At 51.8% G+C, this 24,828-nt stretch overlaps 1 protein-coding gene across 4 annotated transcripts; it reads left to right on the top strand.

The window, feature by feature from the left end:
• The first annotated feature begins 449 nt into the window (after positions 1-449).
• Positions 450-23,438, top strand: GUSB (glucuronidase beta). 4 transcript variants are annotated; one of them, XM_034964211.3, is made up of 12 exons: positions 450-2,131; positions 3,703-3,888; positions 4,196-4,380; positions 4,566-4,708; positions 7,906-8,093; positions 9,037-9,189; positions 9,404-9,582; positions 9,667-9,813; positions 13,746-13,830; positions 16,202-16,378; positions 19,668-19,803; positions 23,059-23,438. In XM_034964211.3, exons 1-12 carry the CDS (start codon positions 1,922-1,924, stop codon positions 23,223-23,225), a joined length of 1,956 nt encoding a protein of 651 aa, XP_034820102.1. In that variant the 5' UTR covers positions 450-1,921; the 3' UTR covers positions 23,226-23,438. The 4 variants fall into 4 exon arrangements, with proteins under 4 accessions (XP_034820102.1, XP_054970998.1, XP_054971000.1 ...); XM_055115023.2 differs by lacking the exon at positions 9,037-9,189 and having other exon boundaries at positions 812-2,131; XM_055115024.2 differs by lacking the exons at positions 450-2,131; positions 4,196-4,380 and having other exon boundaries at positions 3,746-3,888.
• The last annotated feature ends 1,390 nt before the right edge of the window (positions 23,439-24,828 follow it).

Below are 24,828 nucleotides of genomic sequence, written 5' to 3'. Positions count from 1 at the left end.
TGCTTCAGCCTCCCAAAGTGCTGGGATGACAGGCGTGAGCCACCGCACCTGGCCAAGGCACTTGGTTTCTTAGATCACCCACTTGGCCCTCTTCCAAGTTGTACTTTCCTTCTTTCCTTCCTGTTCTAAAGTTTTTTAATATTTTTTTTTTCCTGAAATGGCATCTCACTCTGTAGCCCAGGCTGGAGTGTGGTGGCGTGATCTCAGCTCACTGCAACCTCTGCCTCCTGGGTTCAAGCATTTCTCCTGCCTCAGCCTCCTGAATAGTAGGGATTACATAGTAGAGATGGGGTTTCTCCACGTTGGCCAGGTTGGTCTCAAACTCCTGATATCAAGTGATCCTCCCGCCTTGGCCTCCCAAAGTGCTGGAGTTTGGAGTTACAGGCCTGAGCCTCTGTGCCTGGCCTGCTTTTTTTTTTAGACTGAGTCTTGCTCTCTCTCCAGGCTGTAGTGCTGTGGTGCGATCTCGGCTGACTGCAACCTCTGCCTCCCGCGTTCAATCGATTCTCCTGCCTCAGCCTCCCGAGTAGCTGGGACTACAGGCGCATGCCACCATGCCCAGCTAATTTTTTAGTAGAGATGGGGTTTCATCATATTGGCCAGGCTGGTCTCAAACCCCTGACCTCGTGATCCGCCCACCTCCGCCTCCCAAAGTGCTGGGATTACAGGTGTGAGCCACTACGCTCAGCACTGGCCTGCTTTTTAACAGGCTTTTACTACTGCTCTGCAGCTTACCTCCCTCTGGCTTTCTGCCTCATGCCCCTCAGTGCAATTCTTTCTTCTGAGGAGGCAAGAATTGAGGTTGTTGCTGATGTGTAGGGATTCACCACCAGGAACTCCACCAGTAACAGGTCGAGGATGCTAGTTGAAAATGTTATGTAAGCTGCATGCTTTTTACAAATGGTAGTGGTTCTCATGTCCAGCAATGGCCACTGCACCGTCCCTGTATGAAAGTCCCCTCCATAAATCTATGTCTCCTTTGCTGTCTCCAGATCTCCTCCTCTACCTCTCCCACACGGTGCCTTCCCTACTGGAGTAAACTGGGGTCCCGCAGGGCACCCTTTCCCTGCAATTTTTTTTTTTTTTGAGACAGAGTCTCGCTCTGTTGCCCAGGCTGGAGTACAGTGGTGCGATCTCGGCTTACTGCAGCCTTTGCCTCCGGGGTTCAAGCGATTCTCCTACCTCAGCTTCCTGAGTAGCTGGGATTACAGGCACGCACCATCACGCCCCGCTAATTCTTTTTTTTTTTTTTTTGTATGTTTACAAAATAGGGACGGGGTTTCACTATCTGTTGGCCAGGCTGGTCTCGAACTCCTGGCCTCAAGTGATCTGCCCCCTCCCCCCCTCGGGTTCCCAAAGTGCACCTGGCCTCTCTCCCTGCATCTTTATGTGCCTGCAACACCAAGAGGGAGCTCTTGGCCCCTGGGTTAAGGTCAGGGCTCCAGAAGCCCAGGGTCAAGGCTATGGCCGCATCCCAAGGACGTGCATCCCTGCAAGAGGCTGCATCAGACAGGCATGGAAGAGGCGCCGCTGGGGCCTCCTTGAATTCCTGCTGGGAAAAGCAAGTGGAGGTGCTCCTTGAAGAAACAGGGGGATCCCACCGATCTCAGGGGTTCTGTTCTGGCCTGCGGCCCTGGATCGTCCAGCCTGGGTCGGGGTGGGGAGCAGACCTCGCCCTTATCGGCTGGGGCTGAGGGTGAGGGTCCCGTTTCCCCAAAGGCCTAGCCTGGGGTTCCAGCCACAAGCCCCACCGGGCAGCGCCCGGCCCCGCCCCTCCAGGCCTGGCACTCGTCCTCAACCAAGATGGCGCGGATGGCTTCAGGCGCATCACGACACCGGCGCGTCACGCGACCCGCCCTACGGGCACCTCCGGCGCTTTTCTTAGCGCGGCAGACGGTGGCTGAGCGGGGGACCGGGAAGCATGGCCCGGGGGTCGGCGGTTGCCTGGGCGGCGCTCGGGCCGTTGTTGTGGGGCTGCGCGCTGGGGCTGCAGGGCGGGATGCTGTACCCCCAGGAGAGCCCGTCGCGGGAATGCAAGGAGCTGGACGGCCTCTGGAGCTTCCGCGCCGACTTCTCTGACAACCGACGCCGGGGCTTCGAGGAGCAGTGGTACCGGCGGCCGCTGTGGGAGGTGCGATCTCGGAGCAGGGCCGGGAGGCGCCCGAAAGCCCGGCGGTGGGAGTGGGGGAACCCGGGCCCCCCGCAGGCTTCTTCCCCTGGGCGTCTCCGAGCTGGGGCCCGCAGGAGGTTAAAGGTCAATGGGCTTGGGGGCGCCGGGTTGGGGGACGGGGGAACATGAGCACCCTGGAGGGCCGGGGCGGATTAGGCAGGAGGAGAAAAGGCTCCTGCCGAGCCCTTTCCCGAGGCAAAGGCTGAGTCTGTGCAGTATCCTTCCTTTCAATATTTATTTTTAATTTTTAAAAAATTTTTTGAGACTGGGTTTGCACCTGTTTCCCAGGCTGGGGCGGAGTGGCGCCAGCCTAACTTCTGAGCTCAAGCGATTCTCCCGCCCCAGCCTTGCAATTTAGCTGGTGCCACCACGCCTGGCTAATTGAAAAAAAAAAAAAAAAAAATTATCTGGGCTCGGTGGCTCACACCTGTAATCCCAGTACTTTGGGAGGCGGAGGCGGGCGAATCGCCTGAGGCCAGGAGTTTGAGACCAGGCTGGCCAACATAACAGGGTGAAACCTCATCTCTACTAAAAATATAAAAATTAGCCAAGTGTGGTGGTTCATGCCTGTAATCCCAGCTACTTGGGAGGCTGAGTCAGGAGAATTGCTTGAACCCGGGAGTAGAGGTTGCAGTGAGCTGAGATCAGGATGCCACTGCACTCCAACTTGGGCGACATAGTGAGACTACGTCTCCAAAAAAAAAAAAAAAAAGACAAAAAAACTTAAAAAAAAAAAAAAACAGGGTGTCACTATTTACCCAGGGTGGTCTCGAACTCCTGGCCTCAAGCCATCCTCCCACGTTGACCTCCCAAAGCGCTGATTACTGGCATGAGCCACCCACACACTCTGGCCACAGCGGCATGCACTGCACAGAGCTGGGCCCGGGGATCGGGAGGAGGTGACAGTTTAGATGTCCTGAGGTCAGCTCTGCCGAGGCAGGAAGTCCCTTGGTTTTCAAGGTTCACATAGAGGACAGGACGCGACATCAGGCCCAGGACGCCACCCCTGTTCCCCTCCTGACTTGGATGTGGTCTGCAGAGAAGTGGAACTGGGTGAGGTCTGGGCAGCTTTTGCCTGGTCTACATCCTCTTTTTCTGACTTTGCAGCATTCAGTACAGGAGGGAGAGAGGAGGGGGTTGGGTGCCAGTGTGCGCCCCACTCACAGTGTCCTAAGCAAAGCTCCCCCCATTCCTCCAACCAGCCTTCCTCCCTGTGACAGGCAGTGGCCATCTGCCTCTTAGTCACAGGTCTGAACCTTCTTGCCTCTGGCTGGGATGTGGCCCTGGGCTTGCTCCTGTCTCAGGAGATATTGTGCCCCATCCACTCTGAGGAGGAACTCCTGGCCCCACTGGCCCAGGTGCACAGATCGCCCTGGCAGTTGACCTGTCATCAGCAAGTTATCTGTCCTTTCTGCCAAGAGTCCCCGCTATGTGTCAGGGCTTGTGCTAGGCCTGGGGGCACAGCCGTGCAGCACACTGGTCCTGGACCCCTTTGGGGGCCTAGGAGCTGAGCCCGGCTCTTCTCTCCACAGTCAGGCCCCACCATGGACATGCCAGTTCCCTCCAGCTTCAATGACATCAGCCAGGACTGGCGTCTGCGGCATTTTGTCGGCTGGGTGTGGTACGAACGGGAGGTGATCCTGCCGGAGCGATGGACCCAGGACCTGCGCACAAGAGTGGTGCTGAGGATTGGCAGTGCCCATTCCTATGCCATCGTGGTCAGTGCGGCCAGGAGCAGGCAGGGCGGGTGGGGGGGCACGGCTTCTGAACAGCATGGGACCTCCAGCTGCCACCCACGGCATGTATGCTAGGGTGGGATGGTGGGGGGTCCTGCCCTGCCCTGGGGGCTGTGCCCTGTATAGGTGGATAGGTAGCCTGATCTACCCCATTGGGATGTCATTCTTCCCATCTGGCTGGAAGGCCCCGGAGCCCCATGCTGCAGGTTATGTGAGGGAGTGCCCGATAGCAGGGCGCCTCCTCATGCCCTGACCTGCAGCCCCCTCCCCATATCTCCTGTGTCTGCAGTGGGTGAATGGGGTCGACACGCTAGAGCATGAGGGGGGCTACCTCCCCTTCGAGGCCGACATCAGCAACCTGGTCCAGGTGGGGCCCCTGCCCTCCCGGCTCCGAATCACTATCGCCATCAACAACACACTCACCCCCACCACCCTGCCACCAGGGACCATCCAATACCTGACTGACACCTCCAAGTGGGTACCATCCTGCCTCCATTGCACACACCCACCTTCCCGCCCCACCCTGTGGTCTTCCTGGTAGGGACTGGGTGGCCTTCACAGAGTGGAGGCCTTGGATCTGGGGAGGCCAGGGAGGCCTGTGAGCTGAGGTCAGGGGATCCAGGGCAAGGGCCCAGCGAACCACAGTCCTCCCATCCTAGGTATCCCAAGGGTTACTTTGTCCAGAACACATATTTTGACTTTTTCAACTACGCGGGACTGCAGCGGTCTGTACTTCTGTACACGACACCCACCACCTACATCGATGACATCACCGTCACCACCAGCGTGGAGCAAGACAGTGGTGAGGGCTTCTGGTAGGATCCTCTCTCAGCGGGGCCCAGGGTGGCTCTGTTTGTTCCCTGTTTGGAAAGCTCTCCCAGGAAAAAGGTGCTCCCAGCATCTCTACACCCTCACAGATTCCCTTCCACCTATGAAGCTAAAATTCAGCCTGTGTGAGCGGATACGGGCTCCCAAAATCACCCGTGTGGTTGACCTCGCTAGGAGAAGAGGGGTCTGGCCTAACGTCACACAGCTCGGGGTGGCAATCCTGTCCCTTCTCTATTGTGCTACTCTCACTCCATCTCCCCTTGCTACACATCGTGCTCAAGGAACAGGCAGCTTCGGTGGCGGGGGGCGCCGGGCATGGTGGCTTATGCCTGTCATCCAGCACTTTGCAAGAAGGCCCTGGTATAAGGATCACTTGAGGCCAGTAGTTCAAGAGCAGCCTGGGCAACATAGCGAGGCCATCACCACAAAAAATTAAAAAATTAGCCAGGGATGGTGATGTGTGCCGGTAGTCCCAGCTGCTGAGGCAGGAGAATCACTTGAGCCTGGGATGTCAAGGGTGCAGTGAGCTATGACCACGCCACTGCACTCTGGTCTGGGCAACAGACGCAGACCCTGTCTTTTTTTTTTTTTCTTTTTTTTTTTTGAGCTGGAGTCTCGCTCTGTCGCCAGGCTGGAGTGCGATGGCGTGATCTTGGCTCACTGCAACCTTTGCCTCCCGGGTTCAAGCGATTCTCCTGCCTCAGCCTCCCGAGTAGCTGGGATTACAGGCACCCGCCACCACGCCCGGCTAATTTTTCTATTTTTTTTTTAGTAGAGACAGGGTTTCACTCTATTGGCCTGACTGGTCTTGAACTCCTAACCTCAGGTGATCCACCCTCCTCGGCCTGCCAAAATGCAAGGGTTACAGGCGTGAGCCACTGTGCCCAGCTGGGATACCCTGTTTTTTTTGTTTTTGTTTTTTGTTTTTGAGATGGAGTCTTGCTCTGTTGTCCAGGCTGGAGTGCCGTGGCGTGCTCTTGGCTCACTGCAACCTCCGCCTCCCGGGTTCAAACAATTCTCTTGCCTCAGCTTCCTGAGCAGCTGGGATTACAGGCGTGTGCCACCACGTCCAGCTAATTTTTGTATTTTTAGTAGAGATGGGGTTTCACCATGTTGGCCAGGCTGGTTCAACTCCTGACTTCGGGATCCACCCGCCTCAGTCTCCCAAAATGCTAGGATTACAGGAATGAGCCACAGCGCTCGGTCTGTATTTAAGAAAAATTTTTGTTTTAAGTTTTTTTTCTTTTTAAAAATACATCTTTTTCAGGGCGGGCACGGTGGCTCATGCCTGTAATCCCAGCACTTTGGGAGGCCAAGGTGGGGGGATCACGAGGTCAGGAGATCGAGACCATCCTGACTAACATGGTGAAACTCCGTCTCTACTAAAAATGCAAAAAATTAGCTGGGCGTGGTGGCAGGGGCCTGTAGTCCCAGCGACTCGGGAGGCTGAGGCAGGAGAATGGCGTGAACCTGGGAGGCAGAGCTTGCAGTGAGCTGAGATTGCATCACTGCACTCCAGCCTAGGGGACAGAGCGAGACTCCATGTCAAAAAATAAAAATAAAAATATATATATATATCTTTCTCTCTTTCTGAGATGAGGCTTGCACTGTGGCCCAGGCTGGAGTGCAGTGGTGAGATTATTGACAGCCGTTGTGGGGCCGCGGTTCTAAGTTTAAAAGAATTTAGGCTGGGTGTGGTGGCTAATGCCTGTCATCCCAGCACTTTGGTAGTCCAAGGTGGATGGATCGCTTTAGCTGCAAAGTTTGAGACCAGCCTGGGCAACATACTGAGACCCTATCTAAGAAAAAATAAATAAATAAAATAAAATAAATGAATAAAAAAGAATTTAAAAAAGAATCCCACAGCAAAGACAATGCACCATAGAGCAATTTATTGCCAAGGAAAGGTATTTTGGAAGTTAAGTTTAGAACAGCCTGGGTGCACTGGCTCATGCCTGTAATCCCAGCACTTTTGGAGGCTGAGATGGGTGGATCACTTGAGCTCAGAAGTTCAAACCAGCTTAGCCAACATTAGCTGGACATTGTGGTGTGAGCCTGCAATCCCGGCTACTTAGGAGGTTGAGATGGGAGAATTGTTTGAACCCGGGAGGTGGAGGTTGCAGTCAGCTGAGATTGCAACACTGCACTCCAGCCTAGGTGACAGAGTGACACCCCCATCTCAAAAAAAATAGTGAAGTGCAAAATGCACAGTTCACCCTGAGACACAGAATTCAGGACAGGCTGCTCGTAAGGATGAGACAGCACCGATTATTACTGGGGAAACTCCCTTTCTGGGAGTCTTCCGTGATGAATTCCTAAGGAGCTGGGAAGAGGTGTTACTGTAAGCACGTTCTGGGCCGTCCTCTGGTTGCACATGCGTAGTAGCTGTACATGCTTGTTCACATGTCACGTGTCTCAGCGCCGTGGTTGGCATGTCTGAGGGACACGGTCACTTCCTTGACTACCTATCCTGCCTCAAGATCATAGCTCACTGCAGCCCCGAACTCCTGGCTCAAGCAATCCTCCCACTTCAGCCTCCCAAGTAGCTGGGGCTGCCGGGGCTGCAAGCACGCACCACCACGACCGGCTGATTGTTTGTATTTTTAGGGAAGAAGTGGTTTCCCTATGTTACCCAGGCTGGTCTTGAACTCCTGGTCTCAAGCGATCCTCCCACCCCAGCCTCCTCAAGTGTTGGGATTACAGGTGTGACCACTGCACCTGGCCAAAATCTTTTTTTAAATTAAAAAAAGCACCAGGTGCGGTGGCTCACACCTGTAATCCCAGCACTTTGGGAGGCCAAGGCGGGTGGATCACCTAAGGTCAGGGGTTCAAGACCAGCCTGGCCAATATGACAAAACCCATCTCTACTAAAAATATAAAAATTCACCGAGCATGGTGGTGCACGTCTATAATCCCAGGTACTTGGGAGGCTGAGACAGGAGAATCACCTGAACCCCAGAGGTGGAGGTTGCAGTGAGCCGAGATCATGCCACTGCACTCCAGCCTGGGGGACAGAGTGAGACTCCGTCTCAAAAAAAAAATTAAGAAATTAAATTTAAAAAAAGCAACAGAAACAAATGGCTGCCTGGCAGCGGTGGCTGCAGGGCGCTCCTGTTTGTGTGACTCAGGTCGTGTCCCTCCCTCAGCCCTGGTCTCTCTTGTTTCTTGCAGGGCTGGTGAATTACCAGATCTCTGTCAAGGGCAGTAACCTGTTCAAGTTGGAAGTGCGTCTTTTGGATGCAGAAAACAAAGTCGTGGCGAATGGGACTGGGACCCAGGGCCAACTTAAGGTGCCAGGTGTCAGCCTCTGGTGGCCGTACCTGATGCACGAACGCCCTGCCTATCTGTATTCATTGGAGGTAATGGTGGTTTGGGACATGCCTAAGGGAGGTCTTTTGCCCCCATGTGGTGACCCTGGCTTCAGCAGGAGCCCAAGACAGGTGGATGGGCAGGCATGGTCCTCTGAGCTTTCTGATGTTTCTCACCCTTGGTGGGAGGCCCATGTTTTTTTGTTTTTTTTTTTTTGAGATGGTCTCACTCTGTCACCCAGGCTGGAGTGCAATGGCCTGATCACAGCTCACTGCAGCCTTGAACTCTCAGCCTGCAGCAGTCCTCCTGCCTTGGCCTCCTGAGTAGCTGGGACTACAGGCACATGCCACCATGTCTGGCTAAATAAAAAAAATTTTGTAGCCTGGGCAGAGTGACTCATGCCTGTAATCTCAGCATTTTGGGAGGCTGAGGTGGGTGGATCACTTGAGGCCAAGAGTTCAAGACCAGCCTGGCCAACATGGTGAAACCCCATCTCTACTAAAAATATGAAAATTTGCTGGGCATGGTGGCGAACACCTGTAATTCCAGCCACTCGGGAGGCTGAGGCAGGAGAATTGCTTGAACTCAGGAGGCAGAGGCTGCAGTGAGCTGAGATCACACCACTGCACTCCAGCCTGGGGGACAGACTGAGACTGTCTCAGAAGAAAAACATTTTTTTTTGATAGAGATGGGGTCTCAGTCTGTCGCCAGGCTGATCTTCAACTCCTGGACTCAAGTGATCCTCCTGCCTTAGCCTCCCAAAGTGTGGGAACTCCAGGCATGAGCCACCTTGTCATGTCAAAGGGAAGGCCATGTTTTGAAGGGCAGGTTCCCAGGGTCAGCCAGGGTAGGGCAGAACCTCTGATTGCTGCATCTCTGCTTACAGGCCCAGAGGCAGCTGCTGGGGTGCATGAGGGGCCTTCCTGCTGGAGGGCAGGCCGGATGGGGCTTAGGCTGTCGGGGTGCTCACACCTGGTGCTTTGGCTGTCATAGGTGCAGCTGACTGCACAGACGTCACTGGGGCCTGTGTCTGACTTCTACACACTCCCTGTGGGGATCCGCACTGTGGCTGTCACCAAGAGCCAGTTCCTCATCAATGGGAAACCTTTCTATTTCCACGGCGTCAACAAGCATGAGGATGCGGACGTGTGTTGGGGCTCCTGGGTCCTTGTGGGGGCTGCTTCTGGTCACCCTCCACTTTCGCCTTCCCTGTGTCCTGCAGTTGAGGGCAGCTCAGGGCAATGAGGCAAATGGCTCCAAATGGAGAGGGGGCTCATGGGGTGGCTCTCCAGGGTCCTGGCTCTCAGAGGAAGTGCAGCTTCGACAGGGACAGGGGTCACTTGGCTCTGCTATCCCCTAGATCCGAGGGAAGGGCTTCGACTGGCCGCTGCTGGTGAAGGACTTCAACCTGCTTCGCTGGCTTGGTGCCAACGCTTTCCGTACCAGCCACTACCCCTATGCAGAGGAAGTGATGCAGATGTGTGACCGCTATGGGATTGTGGTCATCGATGAGTGTCCCGGCGTGGGCCTGGCGCTGCCGTGAGTCTCTGCTGTGCACCTGCTCCGCCTGCCCAGCCCGGGGGCGTCACCGTGACCCTCTGTCCCTTCCCTCCTGGCCCGCAGGCAGTTCTTCAACAACGTTTCTCTGCATCACCACATGCAGGTGATGGAAGAAGTGGTGCGTAGGGACAAGAACCACCCCGCGGTCGTGATGTGGTCTGTGGCCAACGAGCCTGCGTCCCACCTAGAATCTGCTGGCTACTACTTGAAGTGAGTGCTCCCTGCCTGCCCTCGGCTAGATTGGGAAGGAGACCCTGGCAGGTGGCTGACCTCGGTGGGCGTGTGCTGTTCAAGATCGGCCTCGCGTCCAGCCCAATGGGAAGGCCGTCCATACCCAGATAGTTCAGGGGACCAAATATCTACCCACCCAAATTGTGGTTTTCTTTTTTGTTCTTTTTTTTTCTTTTTGAGATGGAGTCTCACTATATGGCCCAGGCTGGAGTGCAGTGGGGTGATCTCCGCTCATTACAACCTCTGCCTCCTGGGTTCAAGTGATTCTCCTGCCTCAGTCTCCTGAGTAGCTAGGATTACAGGCACCCATGAACCACTGTGCTGGGGCTGTTTTTTTTTTTCGAAATGGGTTCTCACTCTGGTTGCCCAGGTTGGAGTGCAGCGGTGCAGTTTTGGCTTACTGCAGCCTTGACTTCCCAGGCTCAGGTGATCCTCCTGTCTCAGCCTCCCAAGTAGCTGGGATTCTAGATGTGTGTCATCACGCCCAGCTAATTTTTGCTTTATTTTTTATTTTTTGGATATGCAGTCTCCTTCTATTGCCCAGGATGGGGTGCAGGGGCATGATCTCAGCTCACTGCAACCTCTGCCGCTCAGGTTCAAGTGATTCTCCAGCCTCAGCCTCCCGAGTAGCTGGGATTACAGGCACATGCCACCACGCCCAGCTAAGTTTTCCTTTTTTCCTTTTTATGAGATGGAGTCTCACTCCGCGGCCAGGCTGGAGTGCAGTGGCGCAATCTCGTCTCACTGCAACCTTCACCTTCCAGGTTCAAGTGATTCTCCTGCCTCAGCCTCCTGAGGAGTTGGGATTGCAGGCACACGCCAACATACCCTGCTAATTTTTGTATTTTTAGCAGAGACGGGGTTTCACCATTTTGGCTAGGATGGTCTCGATCTCTTGAACTCATGATCCGCCCGCCTCGGCCTCCTGAAGTGCTCGGATTACAGGCGTGAGCTACCATGCCTGGCCAACTTTTGCATTTTTCAGTAGAGACGGGGTTTCACTCTGTTGGGCCAGGCTGGTCTTGGACTACTGACCTCAGGAGATCCACTTACCTCGGCCTCCCAGAGTGCTGGGATTACAGGCGTGAGCCACCGTGCCCGGCTAATTAGAGACTGGGTTTCACCATGTTTGCCAGGCTGGCGTGGAACTCCTGGCCTCTAGTGATCCTCCTGCCTCACCTTCCCAAAGTGCTGGGATTACAGGTGTGAACCACCACACCTGGCCCCCTTTTCTTCCTTACAATCGTGCAGTTCTAACTCAGCGTTCAGAGTTGGATTTTTCACTTGGGGTAGAAGCAGGAGAGGTGGTAGAAATGCCTCTTGACTCATACAGCACACCCCAATTTCATGCAGTGCTTTGGGCTGAGCCAAGTCTGCAGCAGGCAGAAGGCTCTGAGAAGTTGTTGCAGCCTGGGCCAAGGACAATTCAGAGCTCGGGGGCACAGGGGTGTGCTCAGCAGGACTGGGTGGACAGGCCCTTTGTTGCGAAGGGGAAGAGTACAGGCTTCCAGGAGCAGGTGTTTGAGGCGTCTTTGGGAGGTGGCCAGAGGAGATGCCTGTTTTCTGGGGCAGGATTTGGAGGGAGCCACCCAGGCTGGAGAGGTTCAGCCAGGCTGTCACAGGCTTTGAAGTTTCCCATCTGAGAGCCTGGCTGTTGGAGAGTGTGGGTTTGGAACTTGAGGCTAGGGGGTTCTTTTCTGATCTGTGCCAGCCACAGCCTTCGGATAGGCAGAGCAATGATGGGGGAGGGCGTAAAAGAAGAAATGAACTGAGGAAAGAGAAGAGGAAAACAGGCTTCAACAACAGTCTGGGCTGGGTGCGGTGGCTCACGCCTGTAATCCCAGCACTTTGGGAGGCCGAGGTGGGTGGATCACCTGAGGTCAGGAGTTTGAGACCGGCGTGGCCAACAGATATTGAAACCCTGTCTCTACTAAAAATAAAACAATTAGCGGAACACAGAGGTGGGCGTCTGTAATCCCAGCTACTTGGGAGGCTGAGGCAGGAGAATTGCTTGAACCCAGGAGGTGGAGGTTGCAGTGAGCCAAGATCATGTCATTGCACTCCAGCCTGGGCTACAGAGTGAGATTTTGTCTCTCAAAAAAACAAAAACAAAAACAGTCTGTACTGTGGAGGCCTCGGGCAGGTGCCGGGAGCTCTGAGCACAGACGGGTCCCTCTGTTGGGTTTTTCTTCCCTTCTAAGGGACATTTTTTCTTATTTATTTATTTATTTTTTGAGATGGAGTTTTGCACTTGTTGCCCAGGCTGGAGTGCAATGGCACAATCTCGGCTCACCGCAACCTCTGCCTCCTGGGTTCAAGTGATTCTCCTGCCTCAGCATCCCGAGTAGCTGGGATTACAGGCATGCGCCACCACGCCCAGCTAATTTGTATTTTTAGTAGATATGGGGTTTCTCCGTGTTGGTCAGGCTGGTCTCGAACTCCCAACCTCAGGTTATCTGCCTGCCTCAGCCTCCCAAATAGCTGGGGCCACAGGTGTGTGCGGCCATGTCAGGCTAAGTTTAAATTTTTTTTTTTTTTCCCGCAAGATGGAGTCTTGCTCTGTTGCCCAGGCTGGAGAGCACTGGTGCAATTTTGGCTCACTACAACCTCTACCTCCTGGGTTCAGGCAATTCTTCTGCCTCAGCCTCATGAGTAGCTGGGATTCCAGGCGCATGCCACCATGCCCAGCTAGGTTTTTTTTTGTATTTTTTTGTAGAGATAGACTTTTACCATGTTGACCAGGCTGGTCTCAAACTCTTGACCTCATGATCCACCCGCCTCGGCCTCCCAAAGTGTTGGGATTACAGGCGTGAGCCACCATGCCCGCCCCTAATTTTTAAATTTGTTGTAGAAACAAGGTCTTGCTATGTTGCCCAGGCTGGTCTTGAACTCCTGGTCTCTAGTAAAACTCCCAAAGTGCTGGGATTCTAGGCGTGAGCCGCCTTGCCCGGCACTTGCACCATTTCTCTGCATGCATCTCCACTCCCACTGCCCAGGACCTGTGGACTTAGATTTGAGTCACTGCTGAGCACCTCGCACCTAGCCCCATGCCTACCTCCCAGCCTGCACTCCCTGTTTGCTTGATGCATTAATAAATATCCCTCCCAAATCTGCATCCATCCACCTCCTGTGTTCAAGAGCTGTTTCAGGGAGTCAACCTCATTTTTGCCAGTGTCCAGCCTAGTGACCTCAGCTCTGTGTACCTGGAAGGGTGGCTACTCCTCTGGGGGTAGAGGATTCGGAGATGGGGGTAGACGGAGTGATGTTAGAGAGCTCGGTCTAGGACTAGAGGATCATATGCCCTTATGTAAAATACATCTCAAGTTAGGGAAGAAAGCAGCGGCTCCATGCTTTTTTTTTTTTCCCCTTTGTTTTTGTTTGTTTGTTTTGAGACAGGGTCTTGCTCTGTGGACCAGGCTGGAGTGCAGTGGCATGATCTTGGCCCACTGCAGACTCCTCCTTCTGGGTTCACGCCATTCTTCTGCCTCAGCCTCCTGAGTAGCTCAGACTATAGGCGCCGGCCACCATGCCCGGCTAATTTTTTATATTTTTAGTAGAGACGGGGTTTCACCGTGTTAGGATGGTATCGATCTCCTGACCTTGTGATCTGCCCGCCTCGGCCTCCCAAAGTGCTGGGATTACAGGCGTGAGCCACTGCGCCTGGCCGCTAATTTTTGTATTTGTAGTAGATAGAGTTGGGGTTTCACCATGTTGGCCAGGCTGATCTTGAACTCCTGACCTCAAGTGATCCACCCGCCTCGGCCTCCCAAAGTGCTGGGATTACAGGTGTGAACCATCGTGCCTGGCCCCGTGTTGTGTTCTGGCGGTGGAAGATGGGACAGAGAGGATGGGAGGGTGTCTGAGCCATTCCTGGACTGATGGAACCTGTTTCTTCTGCCTTTTGTGGACAGGATGGTGATCGCTCACACCAAAGCCTTGGACCCCTCCCGGCCTGTGACCTTTGTGAGCAACTCTAACTATGCAGCAGACAAGGGGGTGAGCCTGGGGGTCCCCACCCCACTTCTCCCTGCCTTTGCCTGGGCTTGTCCTGAAGCCTGGTCATGGGAACAGCCAGAAAGAACCATGCGCTGCCAGTCTGGGTTTTATTTCATTTTCTTTTTTACTTAAAAAGATAGAGACAGGGTCTTGCCATGTTGCCCAGGCTGGTCTCCAACTCCTGGGCTCAAGCGATCCTCCTGCCTTGGCCTCCCAAAGGCCAAGGTGTGGGCCACCACACCCCGGCCGCAGCCAGTCTGTTTTCACAGATGGTCTTTGGGTTAATGAGAATTCTCCCCCTGCTTACTCGCCAGGCAGTGTGGCTTTCTCAATCCAAGGAGGCTGGGCATAGGGAGATGGGATTTGTTTGCTCAGTTTGGACTCAGCATTTTTTGCACTTCGATTTAATAGACTCATAAAACGTCAAAGATTTAAGGGAGCTTAGAGTTCATCTGGCCCACACCTGGCTGATGAGAATCTCTAGGGGAAGTTTTTATGAAATGCCAGATCTCTGCGTTCTGAGGTCCTGATTTAGTACGTCCAGGGTTGGAACTTGAGTTTTTCTTTTTCTTTTGTAGAGGCAAGGTCTTACTCTCTTGCCCTGGCTGGAGTGCAGTGGTGCGATCACAGCTCACTGCAGCCTTGAATTCCTGAGCCCAAGTGATCCTCCTGCCTCAGCCTCCCGAGTAGCTGGGACTCCAGGTTTTCACCACTGCGCCTAGCTAATTTTATATCTTTTTATAGAGGTGGCATCTCTCTATGTTGCCCAGGCTGGTCTCAAAGTCCTGAGCTCAAGTGATCTCCTGCCTTGGCCTCCCAAAGTGCTGTGATTACAGGCATGAGCTGCAGTGCCTGGCTGACATTAGCATTCTTTATTTATTTATTTATTTATTTATTTATTTTGAGATGGAATCTTGCTCTGTTGCCCAGGCTTGAGTGAAATGGTGCAATCTCAGCTCGCTGCAACCTCGTCCTCCCAGGTTCAAGCAATTCTGCCTCGGCCTCCTGAGTAGCTGGGATTACAGGTGCATGCCACCACACCCAGCTAATTTTTGTATTTTTTAGTAGAGATGGGGTTTTGCCATGTTAGCCAGGCTGGTCTCAAACTGCTGATCTCAGGTGATCTGCCCACTTCGGCCTCCCAACGTGCTGGGTTTACAGGCGTGAGCCACCACACCCGGCCAGCATTTTTACTAGAAAGAAATGTGTTCAGGACGCATTAGAAACTAGCCAGTTGGACACAGAAGCCCCTGCTGCTCAGCTGTAAGCACCACTATGCTGAAGCTTGGGGTGGTCCTACTCGGTCGTCACCGCCCTGCTTCTTGGAGCGACTTTTCTGGCCCTCTGCAGTCCACAGTGCTGCCTTGTGAAAGCTCCCTCAAGATTCTCTGTGACAGCCGGGCATGGTGGCTTACACCTATCATCCCAGCACTTTGGGAGGCTGAGGCAGGCAGATTACTTGAGATCAGGAGTTCAAGACCAGCCCAGCCAACTGGTGGAACTTCATTTCTACCAAAAATACAAAAAATTAGCTGGGCGTGGTGGCGCACGCCTGTAATCCTAGCTACTCGGGAGACTGAGGCATGAGAAGCACCTGATGGTTGGAGGCAGAGGTTGCAGTGAGCTGAGATCGCACCACTAACATTCTAGCCTAGGCGACAGAGCGAGACTCTGTCTCCAAAACAAAACAAAAGATTTTCTGTGAGAATGACTGCATCGGCCCCTCGGGTGGCAGTGCTTCTCCAGGGCAAGGTGAGGGGAAGCCCAGTGATGGGAGTGCTGCCTGGAGAGGAGTCAGTTCCAGTGGTGGGGGCCCTGGGCTTTGGCTGAGGGCTGTGCGTTGGCAGCTGCTGTGCCTCTCACAGCCCTTCCCAGCTGCGCACGTCATGAGTGTCAGTGCGGAGTCCCAGGCCTACCTCCTCTGGGCCACTTTGTGACCATGTTTCTTGCCTATGGCAGGGTAATTTCAGGATCTAAATTGGTACACTTGGATGTTCTCAGCCCCAGGAGGCAGCTGTTCCCATTCTAGGTTTTTTTTTTTTTTTGGTAGAAATGGGGGCTTGTGATGTTGCCCAGGCTGGTCTCGAACTCCTGGGATCAAGTGATCCTCCCATCTTGGCCTCCCAATGTGCTGGGATTACAGGCATGAGCCACCGTGCCCTGCTAATTTTCTTACTACTATTTTTTGTAATGCTGCGGTCTTGCTGTGTTGCCCAGGCTGGTCTTAAGCCATCCTCCTGCCTCAGCCTCCCAGAGTGCTGGGATTACATCCCCCTTCTTACCTTCTCTGCCAGAGGAGCCCCCGCAGTGTGTGAATGCTGAGTCATGCTGTCTACTGAGTGCTGAACGGGCTCTGCCGCTCTGGTCCTAGGCTCCGTATGTGGATGTGATCTGTTTGAACAGCTACTACTCTTGGTATCACGACTACGGGCACCTGGAGTTGATTCAGCTGCAGCTGGCCACCCAGTTTGAGAACTGGTATAAGAAGTATCAGAAGCCCATTATTCAGAGCGAGTATGGAGCAGAAACGATTGCAGGGTTTCACCAGGTAAGCAGTGTTGAGCTTTCTGCTTGTGTGTTCTCTCAGGGCAGAGATGTCACTCGCCTCCTCCAGCCTGACCTGCGCCCATTGCACTGCTCCCCTCGCTTCAGCTTTGGGCTCTCCTCCCACGGCCCTGTCCACGTTCCCTCACCGCCAGCAGCCAGGCCTGTGCCCCACTCGCTTGGTCCTCAGAGGTGGCCTCCTTACTGGCTTTGTTTCCAGATAGCCTCCTATCACCCGTGCCCAAGTGGTCTTTCTAACAGATCCAAATTTGTATTTGTTTTTGAGACCGGATCTCTCTGTCACCCAGGCTGGAGTGTGGTGGTGCGATCACTGCTCACTGCAGCCTTAACCTCCTGGGCTCAAGTGATCCTCCCACCTCAGCCTCCTGAGTAGCTGGGACCATAGGCACATGCCAACACGCCTGGCTAATTTTTTTACTTTTGTAGAGATGGGGTCTTGCCATGTTGCCCAGACTGGTCTTGAACTCCTGGCCTCAAGTGATCTGCCTCAGGCTCCCAAAGTGCTGGGATTACAGGTGTGAGCCTCTGCACCAGCCACAGATGAAAATTTTGGGAGTCCTGTCATTGGCTCCCCCAGGCCCACAGGACAAAGCCCTAACCTCTGGTCAGGACACTCAGTGTCCTCTGCTCTCTCCTGGGTTTTCATCCCCTTCTCCCCTCTATCCCAGCCACTGATCTGTTTCCACTGCCCTCGCTTGCTCTCCTGCTCTTGCTTGAGCTGTTTCTTCTGCCTGGAATGCCCATGTTGGCACCATAATCACCAACTAAAATATCCTTTTTCTTAATTTTCATATTTTAGATATAGGGTCTTGCTATGTTGTCCAGGCTGGTCTCAAACTCCTGGACTCAATTGATCTTCCTGCCTTGGCCTCCAAAAGTGCTGGAATTACAGGCATGATCCACTGTGCTAGCCTTTTTTTCTTTTTCTTTTTTTCAGGGTCTTGTGTTGCCCAGGCTGGAGTGCAGTGGTGTCATCATAGCTCACTGCAGCCTTGAACTCCAGGGCTGAAGCAATTCTTCCACCTCAGCCTCCTGAGTAGCTGGGACGACAGGCATGAACCACCATGTGCAGCCTATTTTTAAATTTTTTTGTAAAGATGGAGTCTCACTATCAGGCTGGTCTAGAACTCCTGGCCTTATGTGATTGTCCTGCCTCAGACTCCCAAAGTGCTGGGAATGCAGGCATGAGACACCATGCCCAGCCTGTTGTCATTTTTTTAATCTATCTCATTTTTTTGTCCTCCTCACCAAAGATATGTTGGTTTGTCTTGTGAGGTTTTTTTTTTCCTGTGGATTCCTGAACCCCATCCAGCCCCTCATTCCCACCCCAGCCAGCTCACACTTGTTTGTCACAGCTCCTGGTTGACACACAGGGAACAGCCACCCACAGTGGACTGCGCTGTTCTGTTTGCACCCTTAAATTTATCGTGCTTACAGAATGCCACTTCTGCAAACTAGTCAAGTAGGGGAAGTGGCTCTTGGATATGTTTGCTTGCGCATCCTCTTTGAAAAGGTAACCAGCTCTGAATTCTTTTTTTTTTTTTGACACAGAGTTTCGCTCTCGTTGCCTAGGCTGGAGTGCAGTGGCGCGATCTCGGCTCACTGCAATGTCCACCTCCTCGGTTCAAGCGATTCTCGTGCCTCAGCCTCCCGAGTAGCTGGGATTACAGGCATGCGCCACCACGCCCACCTCATTTTGTATTTTTAGTAGAGATGAGGTTTCACCATGTTGGTCAGGCTGGTCTTGAACTCCTGACCTCAAGTGATCCGCCCGCCTTGGCCTCCCAAAGTGCTGGGATTACAGGCATGAGCCACCGTGCCAAGCCCCAGCTCTGAATTCTTAAGAAACTCTTGAGAGGGTCTAGGTCAGTGCTGATAGAACCTCTGCAGTGCTGGGCATGGTGGCTCACACCTGGAATGCTGGCACTTTGGGAGGCCAAGGTCAGAGGATCTCTTGAGCCCAGGAGTTTGAGACCAGTCTGTGCAACATAGACCCCATCTCTACAAAAAATTTAAAATTAGTTGGGCATGGTTACGAGTGCTTGTAGTCCAAGCCACTTGGGAGGCTGAGGTGGGAGGATTGTTTGAGCCCAGTAGGTCAAGGCTGCATTCAGCTACGATTGCACCACTGTACTCCCACCTGGGTGACAGAGTGAGACCTTGTTTCAAAAAATAAAAAAAAACAAACTTGCAATGATGGAAATGTTCTATATTTGCACTGTCTGAAATGGTACACACTAGCTACACATGGCTACTGAGGTCTTGATATATGACTAGGATAACTGAATTGATTTAGTTTAATTAAAGAAATTTTTTTGAGACAGCCTCACTCTGTTGCCCAGGCTGGAGTGCAGTGGCATAATCACAGCTCACTGCTCAACCTCCTGGGCTCAAGCGATCCTCCCTCCTTAGCCCCAGGTAGCTTGAACTGCAGGCGTGCGCCACCACACCTGGCTAATACTTTGACTTTTTGTAGAGACTGGGTCTCACTGTGTTGCCTAGACTAGTCTTGAAATCCTGGGCTGAAGTGATCCTCCTGTCTCGACCTCCAAAAGTGCTGGTATTACAGACCTGAGGTACCATGCCCAGCCTGGTTTGGTTGAATTTAATTTAATTTATATATATATATATATATATTTATATTTATATTTATTTATTTATTAGAGACAGGGTCTCACTGTGTCACCCAAACTGGAGTGCAGTGGTGTGAACACAGCTCACTGTCGCTTTGATCTCTGGGGCTCAAGCAGTCCTCCAACCTCAGCCTCCCAAGTAGCTGGGACCACAGATGTGTGCCACTAGGCTTGGCTAATTTTTGTACTTTTTGTAGAGATGGGGTCTTGCTATGTTGCCCAGGCTGGTCTTGAACACCTGGGCTCAAGCAGTCCTCCCACCTCAGCCTCCCAAATTGCTGGGATGACAGACATGAGCCACTGCACCTGACTGAAAGACATATTTTTGCCTGTAGTGTAGTTTAGCCTTTAGACTGTACCAGCAGATAGAGGTGGAAAAGTAATGTGAAACGAATGTCAAATTACGTTTATAAATAAAGCAGCTGCTCATTAAGGTTGTTTTTTTTTTAAACCTCCTTTTTGATTCTGGGTTACATCATTCCCTGGCTGTCTTTACCCCAGCATCAGTGAGTCCTGCAGTCACTGTAGCCCCCTGCGAGGACAGATATTTTGGTCACCATCAAGTGGATCTTTATTTTTATCTAACATTTACAATTCTGCCAGTTCTGACTCTTACATTCTCTTTGCCTTGAATCCCAGGATCCACCTCTGATGTTCACTGAAGAGTACCAGAAAAGTCTGCTAGAGCAGTACCATCTGGGTCTGGATCAAAAACGCAGAAAATACGTGGTTGGAGAGCTCATTTGGAATTTTGCCGATTTCATGACTGAACAGTGTAAGTGGCAGTTTGGCTCATGGGATAATGTACCCGTCCTTATTTTTTCAGGTTGCCTTTCCAATTTTGGCCATTTCAATTGTAAGAATATTGGAAACAAAGTTGGGGAAGCTGGTTTAATCCATATAGGTTGCGTTGAGAATTTTCTAGGAAAAGTAAGTTGTGTTTAGGAAGTAGGAAAGCACTCAGGCCCCCGCCTCCCAAATACGGTCAAAAAGCAAACAGGAGAGTCAGCTATAGTGAATCGGAAATGGCTGGCTTGCCTTTTCCTTGTCTATTTTGTAGCCAAGGAGGAAGGAAAAACGGGACCTCATTATGGATTTACTTTTGGGACACTCATTATTCCACAGTAGGGTACAAAGCCTGAGAGGCTTAAGGTATTTCAGTCTGTTGTATATTACTTGCAAAAAGCAGGCTGATTGAATATAGGTGAGTTTCAACACGTCTTGAATGGGGTAGCATTTAAAAGTCTTCAGGCTGGGCATGGTGCTAATGCCTGTAATCCTAGCACTTTGGGAGGCCAAAACGGGAGGATCGCTTGAGGCCAGGAGTTCAAGACCAGCCTGTTCAGCATAGCAAGACCCCATCTCTACAAAAAATAAACAGATTAGCTAGGCGTGGTGGTGTGTGCCTGTAGTCTCAGCTGCTTGGGAGGCTGAGGCAGGCGGATAACCTGAGCACAGGAGTTGGAGGCTGCAGTGAACTATGATTGCACCACTGCACGAGAGCCTGGACAACAGAGTGAGACTTGTCTTTAAAACACAAGATTGGTCTTCAAAGAGAATAACATCTGCGGTGTCTTGTGAGGATGGATGAGGGGCTGCCAAGTTCGCAATGAATGTGTCCCATTTCTTCTTAGTTTATGGACTTACCATAAACTGAAGATAGCAGTTTGGTGGGTTGGAGAAGCATGTGGTAATGGTGGGAATTATAATACATTACTTACAGGGAAAGACAGGCCTTTGAAAGGTAAAGCGTAAGAGTGAGAATGGAATACGGATGAATGAATGAACAAGATGAGGTGAGAAGGAAGAGGTAAAGGGAAAAGGAGAACAGGAAGCTGTCCTCTGCGTGGCACCTGTGATAAATGGTTTCTGGGGACATCCCTGATGGCAGTTTTGTGGAGAGGTGCGAGGCTTTATGCGGTAAGAAATGAGCTGCAGGCTGGGCGCAGTGGCTCATGCCTGTGATCCCAGCACTTTGGGAGGCCAAGGTGGACAGATCACCTGAGGTCAGGAGTTTGAGACCAGCATGGCCAACATGGAGAAACCCCGTCTCTACTAAAAATACAAAATTAGCCGGGTGTGGTAGCACATGCCTGTAATGCCAGCCACTTGGGAGACTGAGGCATGAGAATCTGTTGAACCTGGGAGATGGAGATTGCAATGAGCTAAGATCACACCACTGTACTCCAGCTTGGGCAACAGAGTGAGACTCTTTTTTTCTTTTGAGACGGAGTTTTGCTCGTTTCCCAGGCTGGAGTGCAGTGGCGCTATCTCAGCCTACTGCAACCTCCACCTCCCAGGTTCAAGCAATTCTCCTGCCTCAGCCTCCCGATTAACTGGGATTACAGGCATGCGCCACCACACCCGGCTAATTTTGTATTTTTAGTAGAGACGGGGTTTCTCCATGTTGGTCAGGCTGGGCTTGAACTACTGACCTCAGGTGATCCGCACATCTGGGCCTCCCGAAGTGCTGGGATTACAGGCATGAGCCACCATGGCCAGCTGAGACTCGGTCTTAAAAAGAAAAAAGAAATGAGCTGCATCACGTTGGGCAAGTCACCTAAGCTTTTCATAAGCCTGTCCAGTGGGGATAATGCCACCTCCTTGTTGGTGTCGTAAGGGCTGCATTTGATGAAGTACTTGGCGATGCCTGTGTTCACTTATGGAAGAAACAGTCTTGAACCTTTTGGTGGGGAAAGCCCCCTTTCCATTGAACATTTCCATTTAGTGGTGGTCTTACTGGGGACAGAGAATGTCCTGAGAGCACAGCCCTGACAGGTCGTTGCCAGCTGTGCTCCTCCACCAGGCTCAGCTCAGGCCTAATGACCACTGGTGGTGGGTGCTGCCAAGCTGGACGTCAGCCCCGGCGGACTTTGAACTCCATGAGTAGGTCCCACGCAGGGACCTGTGGCTGGTCAGGACCCTGGCTCCCACTAGGCGCTATCTCTTCAGAAAGGCCCAAGGCTTTTCAAGGGTAACTGTCCCAGATACCCCTAGCCCTCTGCCTACCCAGTTACCAGACAGCTGGGTACCCAGCATGTAAACCTTAGTTTGCAAATAAAAGATAAACTTCTAGTGCTTTTTTTTTTTTGGAGATGGAGTCTCACTCTGTCGCCCAGGCTGGAGTGCAGTGGCACAATCTCAGCTCACTGCAACCTCTGCATCCTGGGTTCAAGCGATTCTCCTGCCCCAGCCTCCTGAGTAGCTGGGACCACAGGCACCCACCACCATGCCTGGATAATAATTTTTGTATTTTTAGTAGAGATGAGGTTTCACCATATTGTCCAGGCTGGTCTTGAACTCCTGACCTTGTGATCCGCCTGCTTTGTCCTCCCAGAGTGCTGGGATTACAGGCATGAGCCAATGTGCCCAGCCAGTTTTTGTATTTTTAATAGAGGCGGGTTTCCTCATGTTGGCCAGGCTGATCTTGAACTCCTGACCTCAGGTGATCCACCTGCCTCAGCCTCCCAAAGCACTGGGATTACAGGCGTTGGCCACCACACCTGGCCACTGTTTTGGGTTTTTTCCCCTAACAGACTAGAAAACTAGAAATTAACACACCAGGGAACCTGGGTGTTTGGGCAGAGCAGTGGTATTTAAATATTTCAACCCATAAATTGTCACTTCAGAGCAAGCATCCTGAAACTGTAAGAGGACATTTGGCTGAGCATGGTGGCTTGTGCTTATAATCCCAGCACTTTAGGGAGGCTAAGGAGGGCAGATTGCTTGAGCCCAGTAGTTTGAGACCAGCCTGGACAACATAATGAGACCTTGTCTTTACTAAAAAATAAAAATAAAAGATTACTGGGCATGGTGGTGCTGGAGAGGCTGAGGCAGGAGGATTGCCTGAGCCCAGGAGGTTGAGGCTGCAGTGAGCTATGATTGTGTCACCGCATTCCAGCCTGGGCAACAGGGAGAAAAAAGAAAAAAAAAGACATTTCTATTTAGTGCCTACCTTAGCTCCAGACTGGTTCTAACTTGACCCATCAGAAGTCATCTGAATCACTTTGTGTCTTTTTTTTTTTTGTAGCACCGACGAGAGTGCTGGGGAATAAAAAGGGGATCTTCACTCGGCAGAGACAACCAAAAAGTGCAGCGTTCCTTTTGCGAGAGAGATACTGGAAGATTGCCAATGAAACCAGGTATCCCCACTCAGTAGCCAAGGCACAATGTTTGGAAAACAGCCCGTTTACTTGAGCAAGACTGATACCACCTGCGTGTCCCTTCCTCCCCGAGTCAGGGCGACTTCCACAGCAGCAGAACAAGTGCCTCCTGGACTGTTCACGGCAGACCAGAACGTTTCTGGCCTGGGTTTTGTGGTCATCTATGCTAGCAGGGAACACTAAAGGTGGAAATAAAAGATTTTCTATTATGGAAATAAAGAGTTGGCATGAAAGTGGCTACTGAAAAGCATCTGAAATCATTTCTGTGCGTCGCGCTGTTTTCAGAGCTTTAACTGTGTGTGGACTTTTGAGAAACTGCTGCTCCAACACCCTCACCACGTTCAGAGCAGCTGGTTCCCGAGGGTGTCTGCAGGAATAGCCCCATGGTCCTAGGGCCACCGTGTTTGTGTAGCAAACCAGGCCAGCCTCGACAGGGAGTGAGTAGAAGACTTTCACAGCTGCTGTTCGACTCCTCAGATGAGCTAAAGTCCCACATGTACCAACAAATTCATAGAAACGCTGTCATTGTTGCAGCACTTAACAGGGTCTGTGTGCCAGTTTCTACATAGTTAAGCTGGCAGTGTCTGAATTGGAAGGTTAGAGGTAACTGGTTCTCCCAGAACATTGTTTTGACCTCAGCCATAGGGTCTTGACAGAAATGGACAGATGAGTGTAAAAGCCCATTGGCTTTATCATAACGGATGCCACTGAATGTGACAAGACCTCCTTAAACAACTTTGCCTACAAATCAGCATTCCATGCCTTTACACCCCAAAATGACGCTACCTGCCCCCTCCCAGAGCACAGTCTTTCCTTAAGGAATCTGTCCTCCCTCTCTTCCTGGGCTCCAGTAAGGCAAGGATGGTGCATCAATTCTGATTTGAAGTATATGCTTTGGAAAAATACTCCTTTTGGTGTCCAGTCAGTTGAAAGACAATGAACCAATACAGTTTGTTTTGTTTGTTTTGAGACAGTCTTGCTCCGTCGCCCAGGCTGGAGTGCAGTGGCGCAATCTTGGCTCACTGCAACCTCCACCTCTAGGGTTCAAGCAATTCTCCTGCCTCATCCTCCCAAGTAGGTGGAACTACAGGCATCTGACACCATTCCCAGCTAAATTTTTAAAAATATTTTTAGTAGAGATGGGGTTTCACCATGTTGGCCAGGCTGGTTTCGAACTCTTGACCTCAGGTGATCTGCTCGCCTCAGCCTCCCCAAGTGCTGGGATTATAGGCGTGAGCCACCGTGCCCGGCCTCCAATATGGTTCTTGCTATAGAACTTGATTTTCCCCTGTCTTGTGGTTGAGCCCCGTGTCTCCACACAGACCCTCCTTTTTAGCTTTCCTGTGCAAGCTCCATGAAAGAAAGAATAAAGTTAATTTCATGTGGTTTTATTAGGCATCGTCCATTTTTTAAAAATGAGTGTAGTCAGTTCCAATTAGGAATCTAGAGCTTCTGTATTTTTTTTTTATCAACTTCTCTTTAGTTTTTCAAAGGAATCAAGTTTTGTGTTCCAGTATGTCAAAGTATAATGAATAAAACTTACTTAGTTGACAAACATTAAGAAAAGTTAAATGTAATAGACACATTTAAATGGTTTACAAATTAGGGGCAGTCCATTGTTTTTTTTCTTGAGATGG

This window comes from Pan paniscus, chromosome 6, assembly GCF_029289425.2.
Source record: "Pan paniscus chromosome 6, NHGRI_mPanPan1-v2.0_pri, whole genome shotgun sequence".
Lineage (NCBI taxonomy): Eukaryota > Metazoa > Chordata > Mammalia > Primates > Hominidae > Pan > Pan paniscus.
Note: the sequence above shows the minus strand (reverse complement) of the source record. Positions and strands in the feature narration are given on the sequence as shown.